Source organism: Nestor notabilis, unplaced genomic scaffold (genome assembly GCF_000696875.1).
Source record: "Nestor notabilis isolate BGI_N333 unplaced genomic scaffold, ASM69687v1 scaffold10676, whole genome shotgun sequence".
NCBI classification, from domain to species: Eukaryota; Metazoa; Chordata; class Aves; order Psittaciformes; family Psittacidae; genus Nestor; species Nestor notabilis.
In genome coordinates, this window is record NW_009933316.1 from 6,581 (window position 1) to 16,625 (window position 10,045).

Here is a 10,045-nt window from a genome sequence, read left to right on the forward strand (position 1 = left end):
TACTGAAAGATCAGAGTTTAGAGTTGGGAGGGTTTTGTGTGTTGTCAGAGAAGCACAAATGCAGTTACAAAAGAGAAACCCAAGAACCATGTGTTGGTGGTTATTATTGGTAAGGCTGCTGTTGGCATGAAACAAAAGCAAGCTTGGTATCTGCAAATGGGTAATAATCTTTAAAACTGGGGTGCTGTCCCAGAGCATGGCATGCGTTTTGTGTGTCCTTTCTGGCATCTTTCCGTGGTTTTCCCAGACAGGGACTCCTGGAACAGCAGGACTGTGGTTGTGAGGCTGGGGTGTGCTTGAGCTTGGGCAGCTTAATCTCGGGATCCACTTGCTGGAAGAGGCAGTTTCATGTTCAAAGCTGTGCTCAAATGTGTCCTTAAATGCTGGCTACTAACACACTTTGTCCTTTTAGACCTGGTGCTGTGCTTGGACATTCCTTTGAGCCCTGCAGCTGGACAGAAGAGTGGGGTGTGTGATAAAATGTATGTGTTCCAGTGCACGAGGCTCTTCCTTGAAGAGGAGTTCCGTGTGGAACAGAGGGCTCACTGCAGCTGCTTGGCACTGCTGCTGGGACCGAAAGTGCTGGTTTTTGTTAAGTCAAACCTAGCTCTGTGCTGAGTTTCTCCTGCAGGGATAGGAGCAGGAGGGATGTGTTTGCATGCAAGCTGGCTGGCTGCTGAGGGGTGCTCTTAACAGCTGCAGTAACTTCTTTCTCTGCCTTTACCCTGTGTGTCACTTAGCTATGCAGAGTAACAAAAATGGGCTGAGAAGAGATTACTTCTGTTAGATTTTGTGTGCTTATTGCATGAATTTAATGGCAGAGAGGATATAATTTCCCCCTCGCGCCGATCCAGACTGTTAAGTCAGTCTTGTTTGTTGTGGATGTTCTCTGTTGCAGCTGGGGAAGAGAAAGGTTAAGACAGGAGAATGTGAGTGTAAAGGAATACTGTTGGGTAGTGGAAATAATCCTTGACGCTCATCTTAATGTGTTTGCGAAGAACTGGATTTCCAGTGAATGTCCCTTTAATTTAAGGCTGCTAATAATGCCAGGAGCTGGTATTTGCCACTGTGTTGAAAGTGATTTAGCCTTACTCTTGCTGGCTCTGATGGGGGAAGCATCTCTGAGTATTAACTGTAAGTAAAAATGCAATGCTGCTGTTGTCAGGCTGAGGAGGGGACTCTGCACGTAGAGCCTGATTGAAAGGGGATCTGCTCTGGCTTGTCTTTGCTGTTCTGCTGACATCCCTTTTCTGATTAAAACAGGAATTTCACTGGATAAAGAGATGGTCAAGGAAACACTTTAAAGCTCAGTGGTTGAAAGCTGAGAGATGCAGGACCTCCTGTACTGCTGATATCAAGGGGGTGCTGGAGAAACATTGGGCTCTGCTGCCCAGAGAGGTGAAGTGCTGAGGAGCTCAGCTCAGAGGCTGGGAAAGACAAAAAGCAAGTCTGTAATTGTACGTGGTAGGGGAAATAAACCAATCCCACAAGAAGAGCCGACCTCTAGAGCTGTTCAGGGGCACCTTTCCCCTTCCTCTCTCTTCTGTGCCTCCCCTGGAGTGGTCCCTTTCTCTCTGCACAGCAGCAGAGGGTTTCCAAACTGGTGGTATTTTTAGGACTGTGCTCCTTGGCCCTCCTTACGCTGAGCACAGCTCGCTCTATCACATGATGGCACAGGGAGCCCTGCAAAGAGCTGCTGCCAAGCCCTGCTTGGTGTTCCCTCAGTGCAGCTGTACACTGAGTGTCAGCCCAAGCAGAGGTAAATCTGTTGGATGCAGAGCAGATGTGAGCTCGAGAAAGGAGGAGGGAGTGTGGTTCTTAGTTCTGATGTTCAGCTGAGGGTCAAAAACCGGGAGCTACTTCAAAACTAAACCTTGGAGTGGGAGCCTGGTGCCTGTCTCAGCCAGGTTGGGCCATGTCTTGGCAGGTGAACACCCCAGGGGAGGAGGGGCTCAGCTGTGGTCCCCCATCCTCAGTGCTCAAACCAGGAGGCTGTTGTGTAGAAACTGCATTTAGATTCTTTACTGTGGACTTCCCAACACGAGAAAGAGCCTTCTGTTGTGTTTGGGTTCCTGCTGGTTCACTAGATGATGGTGGGACTTGAGCTCTGGAGCTTGGTGTCTCCTGGGTGGATGCAAAGCAGCGAGCAGCCAGGCAGGACAGCCAGGGGAGCCCGTGTCCCTTTCTGACACACGCTCAGGATGGCACAGGGAGCCTGGAGAAGAGCAGGCTAAGAGCCTGGCAGGAGAAGCCTCCTCCTTGCCAGCATGCCCCTTGGTGAGCACTGCCCCACAGAGCCCGGGGTTAGGCAGAGAGCAGCTTGATTTCACGTGCTGTGCTTTATGACCACATTCTGTGCATTGCTGGTGTGCAACGGGGTGTTAATCCTGGAAGGACTTGTGTTCCAATGCAGCAGATAGAAGGGGAGAAAAGGTGGGGAAATGAGGTCACTGAAGACCTATTTCTATGAATTAGGCAGTGACAGCTGAAAGCCTTATCACCCAGGGGCTGTTTTAAAACAAGCATATCTTGAAAGTAGGCTCAGTTTAGAATGTTAGTTGGCACAGAGGGAATTGTTAATAAGCAGGAGCGGCAGTTACCATGAAATACTCCATAGCCCACCCAAATTAGCCAAACACTTCATTTCTATCTTTGTCCCTGTACTATCTCTGTATAACTGAGAAGTTGCTCTGCACTTGAAGAACTGTTTTGTGGGGGAAAGCAGGTCTATTTGCCTTGTCTTGGGAGGCATTTGCCAAGTGAGATGCTGTGTGACTCTCTTTTTTGAGGGGGATAATTAACAAGAAAATGCCCTTAAGAAAAGGGAAATTGCTAAAAATGGAACAGTATCAACATTTACTGCTGGATTTTTAGCCCTGAGAAAGGATGGAGAATGAGCTGGCATTTGAAGATTTGGCTGGTTGAAATATCAAAAATAAACTGGTTCTTTGTCGTATCTCTTTGCCCTGTAAAATTCTGCTGATAGAAATCATATGGGACTTACACTTAGGTGTAGATTACTCTGCACGTGGTTAGGAGGCTTTGGAATGGGTGCAAGAATGGCAACAAGGTAGAAGAGCAATCCTGAATACTCTCCTCATTCCCATGAATGAAGGCATGACAGCAGCATTTGTCATCCTTGAAGGACCATCTTATTTATTTTGGGGCAGGAGTGGAAAGGAGTGAGAGAGGAGAGGGATGGTGTTCAAACCATCCTTTAGGATATTTTGGCCATAGTAGCTTTCACTCACAAGAAAAAAAGACCATGATAAATGTGACATTTCCAAGTGTTCCTTATTGTTCTTCTCTATTTCTCCTGTTGTGCTCACTTGTATGCCCGGAAAGGCTTGTGCCCAGCTTGGTGTAGTTTTCTGGAAATCTATGGAATCTCATCCAGTTCGTGCTGGGAGTGGCTCAAGGAGTGATCTGAGATCACTCAACAGCACACAGCAAGTAGGCTGCTAGGACAACGTGATGCTGTGCTCCATTGCATGCATGTTGTTTAATTCTTATGATCTGACATCAGGACAAGCTGTGTTTGTCTTTTCTTGCTGCAGATCACTCAAGGAAGGGGAGATACATCCCTAACTCGTGGTGGGAAGGAAGAGGAAAGGAATTGACACACAGGAGTGTTCCAAACAGAGTAAGTTCAGATACTCTCTTCACTCCCTCCCTTGAAATATAAGTAGCATCCCTCATGTCCCCCAGACTTAGAACTATGCTGAATGATTTCTGTAGTTGATTTCTGATCTGCAGAATGTCTTTAAGCAATTTATATGAGCTGTGTGGCTGTGACCGAAATCTTGCCATGTTAACATAGTCACAATTCTAGGAACTAAGGCCTGAGAGCAAATTGTTTGGGTTTTTTTTTTTTTGTTGTTGTGAGTTTGTTTCTTCATATTTGCTGCTTCTGGGAATTCAGTTCCCTGAAATATAAAGTTCAAAGACAAAGATACCAGCCAAATAATTGTCATTTAAATTAAGATGGAGAACTGTGGAAGTCTAGATTTGGTTTTATTTAGGCAGAAGAGTTGAAGTAGTTAATTGGAGCTTTAGTAGTCAGAAGAAGAATATAGGCCTGAGAGATGGTCCAGCCCTTCATACATGGTACAGACTGAGAGCCCCACTCTGTAACCACTGCAGCCAATTAGACAAAGCAAAATCCTGGGTTTGTGCCTGGTCTGGATTCTCTAATGTCTTGCCTGATTGATAAGAGTTCTCTTCAGCCAAAAATACCATCCTACTCTACTATTTATCAGTCTATTTTTTTTCTAACAGAAATCAGTAATTAATCTTGTTTAGAACAAGTTATATGCTCTGTTGTTAAAGACTGAGTGGTATCATCTCTGGACTTTAAAGAGCCTTCCTGATTTACACAAGCCAATATTCATCTTATCTAGACAGAAAGATATGTCTTCATCAGTGCGACTCTTCAGAGATCAGAAGTACCACGAGCTGAAAGGTCAGTGTATCCAGCAGAGGCGGCTCTTTGAAGATCCTGAGTTTCCAGCCTCAGATGAGTCCCTTTTCTACCAGTCAGCATCACGAAGGAAAGTTGAATGGAAGCGCCCAAAGGTAACTGATGCTCTCCTTGTGAGGAGCTGCTCTTTGTATTGTTCTGCTCCTACTGTCTTCTCTGTACTAGAACACAGTTATGTATTTGGCTCTCTAATAACAAACAGCAGTGAGAGGTGATTCCAGCCATACTGATATTTAAATCAGCCCTCTATTTAATTAAGAATACAGGTAGTAGGTCAATACAGGAATATATTCTGTGACTGAAGTCTTCATTTCCTGGGTCAGTCTGTGGATATGGACCTGTCTACGTTGTTGTGTTGACAGAGGCATTTCAGCAAGGTGTGGAGAGTCTTAATTGAAGTTTCTGTTCAATACATGTCACTTCTGAGGGCCTGGTGTGTACTCACAGTAATTGCAATATAACATCTGAGCTTTAGCTACCCACTCAAGTGCCTCACCAAGTTGTTCTTCAAGTTAGATACAACCCTTGCAAAAACACTATGGAAAAGAAAATTTTACTAACTGAATAGGTGGCATCTTCCTGCCTGGAATACTGGAAACAATTGTAGTAATAACATTGGGTTATTGTTCATTATTAGAGCTCTGTGCATGTTTTCAGAGTAACATGTGCCTTATTAAAATGGGAAAGGAAATCTCACAGTGCCAAAGGGAATTTCTCCCATTTCAGATCATTTACATGTATAAACAGATGATTTGTAACTTTTCTTGGAGGAGAGAGTTGGAAAGAGAAGAGCCACAGCAAGGGGTCTATCTGAGGCAGCAAACCCAAGCCATCATTGGTGGAGTGGTCGTGTTACACTAGAAAACATGCTTAGATGTTTCTAACTGCCACCAGTGCTGTGAATTGAAAGCCCTCATTATAAGCACATACACACTTTCTGGTCAAAGCAAATGGATTAATATTTGTTCCACAGGGAACTAACTTGTGCTTCCAGAATCAGTTTGCTCTCTATATAGTGCCAAAAATAAGAGGAAACCATGTGTGTATAGTTGGCTGCCAGGTTACCTTTTGTATTAACTGTACTGGAACCACAAAGCCCAGCTATATATGGGTCTTAGGAGCTCTGAATGACATCTGCAGTGTAAGAGAGCACTCTACACAGATGTGTAGCTGATGCAGAGCAGAGAAGGTGAGTTCCCAAGAGGTGTCTAAGCAAAACTTTGTTTTGCGGTGAACTTTATCTTGTTACCTTCTTCCTTGGCCACATTTCAGAGAGGTTCTGGTGAAATCTTAGCAGCAAGTTTTATGCAGAGGGAATGGAGAGCTTTCCTTTATTGTGTCTGTGGATTTGGCCTTTGACTTGTATAAAATCTCGATTCCACACCAGTGATTTCATATTCAAGATGAACAGCTATTGTCTGTACACAGCCAATAGTGCTTATGTCTATTTGCCACTTTCATTAGCATCTTACCAGGAAAACAAATGTGCAATTTGCTTCTAATTGTGACTAATGTACTAGACTTTTCAAATTGTGTTAATACTGGGGTCTGCTAATTGGTTTGCTCTGAGGTTTTATGCTTCACATATCTTGCATTTCTAAAGTAGTTCACAGCCATAAGCTAGTAATTCAGAATAACACAAAATCGTTCCCAAATTTGACAACGTGGCTTTCCATCAGAAAGTGTAATCTGCTCTTGTGCTCTGACAAGTGTAACGAAAAGGACAGTGGAAGCCTCTAGTCAAGTGCACACAGTGCTTTTACCCTTAAGCGTGATGAATCTGTCCTTCATTTCACCCGTGCCCACTTCTGGGATTGGTGCTAGCCTTCTGGAAGCACAAACGTGTGTGTCTTCTTATCAAACATGATGCCAATGACAATGTGATCTTCATATGCAGCTGGTGCTGTTCCTTGCCCTGTGTGGCAGGGGATCACAGATGAGGCTGACCAAGGCTGTGCTGTATTTGCAGGATTTCATGAGACTGGGTTGGTTATTTTTGATTTTTCCTTTTTTTCCTGTTTTCCTGGTGGTGTTCATTCCTCACAGCAGCTTCAGGGCTGGAATTTTAGTGAGCAGAGCAAGAGTCGCTTTCCTGCTTCACAGTTTTCCAAGTAAGACATGAGGTTGAAGAACAGGGAGAATGAATTTGGAAAACAAACCAGAAGAATTCCAAAGTCCTTTGGTTTATTTATATTTCTGTAGTGCTTTCCTGTTTATTGGGAGTCTTTCAGGCCCTCCTAGAAAGAAAAATACTACACAGCCAGTCACAGCAAGGTCAGAGAAAGCCTTTGTGCTTCATCAGGGATGTGAAGAGCTGGAGTCTAGACAAGGATGCCATTTTAGGCCATTCTTTTGTGTGTTCATTCAAGGTGATCAGCTGTATGAAGTCTAGGTGAAGGCCAGCAATGAACATTGTACCCAGGGGTCAATACTGAATCTAGTCCTGTTCAACTTCTTCATTAAGGACTAGAGACCTCCAAAGGTCCCTTTCAGTCTCAGTCATTCAGTGGTTGTGTGCTGTTGTAAAGCTGTGCCTTCCTTGCTCCAAGGAGGTGGAAGCTGCCTAAGTTCTCATAGTGAGCCTGATAGAACATCTTGAGGAAGAGGGGCCCAGATCTGTGCAGCAGAGCAGAGGTGAGGATCTACTTCCCAATGTTTATTCATGGGTTGCCTCCTCTTTGCCTTATGCTCACATTGCAAGGCCATCTTCCTCTCCAAAAAAAAGAAACTCTCTGGAATGCCCATCACTCCAAAAGGACAATTAAGCATTCAGCCAGTCAACTTAGAGTACAATATAGCTCCACGTGGCAAAGGTCTGAACTGTCATCTACTGAGTCAGACCCTGAGCAGGTCACTCAGTCATCTTGCCTCATCAGCTTACCCAGAAACTACAGCTGTGTCTCCCCCAGTTACCTCCAGATGTTCGTAGAGCATCCTGAATGGGAAGGAACTAAATGGTGATACCCTGTTCTCACCATCCACACAGGCAGTGGATAGCCTCTCTGGATGCTTCTACTTGTATATAATAGTACCAGCAAGTAGCTTTTGGCTTTAGAAAGCCTGTGTAGCTGTGTGAGCAGCTTGGGAGTGCTGCCCAGAGCACACAGAGCTGGGGGATGTTGCTGCTGTTGCTGGTGTCCAAACAAGTACATTTGGGATCTGTGACTTTAAAGCTCTTCTGAGGAGAGGTGAAAGCCAGTATTTCAGTTTCAACTCTTAAATATGCTCATGCTTTGTTCAGTTACCCTAATTGGCTGGTGGTGCCCAGACAGAGAAAATGCTTAGAAGAGTATCTGTACAGTTGAAAGGGGTTTATTCTGCTCTAATGGAAAAAGGAGTGTAAGTGAGAGAGAAAAGAGGAGGAGGGGTAAAGGGTTTCTTCCAGTTTGTTTTTGTCCTTGGAGCTGCACCTGCAATGTTAAATATGTTCTGTTTGCTCATTCTAGTCAGACTCACAGCGATAGGTCATTAACTATCTGACATTAATTACTTGTTTTGTACTTTTGAAGACTCTTAGGGAAAGAGAACGAAGACGGGGCAGTGTTACTTCTGTGGCACCCCGGTATTAGGAAACTGGAGAGCACAAAAGGCACTGTGTAATTACTGTGCAGCCTCCCTGGGATGGAGTGACTTTCTGAGGAGAAATGTGGTTACAGAAAGATCATCCAACAAATAAGAGTGCTGAGCACTGCTTGTGAGCAGTACTGGGCCCTGGTTTCTCTGGGTGCAGGGTGCCCACAGCAGTTTATCAGCACTTTGGGCAGGACTTGCTGTGCCCAAAGGTTGGATGCTTGTAATGGATATCTGATTTGGGACAGTCACCACCAGCTCCTGTTACAGGCAGTGGAGAGGAATCGATGTGTGCAGTGTGTGTTAGAACTGACATATCTGAAGTGTTGCCTTTAGGTTGAGGTGAATCATATTCCACAAGTGCCTGCTCTCTGCCAACCATAAATTCAGAGGGTGAATTCAGGAGTTGATGCCAACAACATGAATTCTTTGTTGGTGCTTTAGAATGTGGGACTCTGCTAATGTCTCGGTTCCTCTGTCCACCTCTAAAATAGTAACTGAGCTGAGCATGACCATTTCAAAGGTGCAGCATCTTCTAGACCTCTTCAGTGTGCAGGAAGCCTCTTTGCTGTATCATGTCTTTATGAAGTACAGCTTATTCCCTCTTTTGCCCCCCAACACCACTTGGGGAGGTGCTCCCACTGCTCTGTGCTCTTCCAGGCTGGCACTGAGAGCGGACTGGGGTCAATATATCCCCACTATCCTATTGCAGCACCTGCATTTGACCCCCTTGCATCACATGAGAATTGAGGTATGTCCTTCCCTCTTCTCTTTGCTCCACACCATCACAAAGGGACAGCATCTCCTGCCTGTCGTGGGGCAGGTCATGCAGGGGCTGATCAGAACTGCCCTCAGACAGAAGGGTCTGAGCAAGGATTTATAAATGGCTGATAATTGCACAGCCATTTTCAAGAAGCACTGTTAGAAGCTAATGCAGAGCTGGAGGCCTCTCTTTTTTAGAATTAGATCAAAAGCAATAATTTAAGACACAAAATACCTGAAAATTCCTGTGGGGAAAACCTGCTGGGTTGTTAGAAAAAAGAAGAAAAAAAATCCCTCCCATTGGTGGCCGTTCTTTCTGCCCATTGATACTGGTGTCAGACCCCATCCTGCTCTTTTCCTGTGATGTCCCTGGAGTTTCCATGCCCTTTGCCAGGCTGCAGTGGGGCTGGGGGCAGCTGTGTCCTGCCAAGAGGTAGGAGAAGCCTCTCAGCCCCTGCTGTCTCTGCTGGCCCTGGGATGTCCTCGGCCATCTATACTGGTTAACCCTTTGCTGAGGGCAAACAGTGCCTCTGTGTGGTGGTGGTGCTGGTCAGCATTGGCTTTCAGCAGCATGCAGCTCTAGTGAAAATACCCAGGAATGACAGTCACTGCTGAAAGGGTATTTTCTGTCTTCTTTTTAACTAAACCTTGGGCTTGTTTCAGTTTTGTTGCTGAGCACTGGCCTTGTAAAAAGTATCTAATCCCAAAGACATCTTTGTCAGCATTAAACGAGTAGCAGTGATCCCCCAACCAGGGCAGGCATGCATGTGGGGAAAGCGTGGGTAAGCTTGCCTTACAGATCAGTGGTGTTCTTTAGTTATTCATAAAGGAAAATAATAGTCTGATCCTACAGAATTAGTTTTACATGTTTTCCTGGTTTCCCTGCTTGACCCTCTGTTTCTAAGCCCAGTTTTTGCTTTCATCTGCATCTTCTCTTTATGAAAGGTCTATGACTGTACCCTTATGTGGAAAGACAGAGCTGGTTCTTTCTCAATAAGACAGCACAGCAAGATGCTGTGTGCTGGTAACTGCTGAACTGCTTCCCAAGAAAACCCTCTGGTGTCCCAGGAGGGACTACTGCTGTGTTTGATTAAATCCCTGTTAACTCCCTGGTGCCAAAGGTCAGATACGTGACTGAAAGTGGACAATTGCATGCTCGTGGCACACTGCCTGCCCCGTGTTCCTAGAAACACTGCATGCCAGGGGCTTGATTCTCCCCCGTTTCCACCAAGT

The 10,045-nt window shown here is 45.2% G+C and overlaps 1 protein-coding gene across 1 annotated transcript in view; it reads left to right on the forward strand.

Moving 5' to 3' along the window:
* The first annotated feature begins 4,410 nt into the window (after window positions 1–4,410).
* LOC104407519 (calpain-5-like) overlaps window positions 4,411–10,045 on the forward strand; it is a 45,391-nt gene continuing 39,756 nt past the window's right edge. The window contains exon 1 of the mRNA XM_010016822.1: window positions 4,411–4,575. Coding sequence (XP_010015124.1) covers window positions 4,411–4,575 — 165 coding nt within the window. The remainder of the gene's footprint in view (window positions 4,576–10,045) is intronic.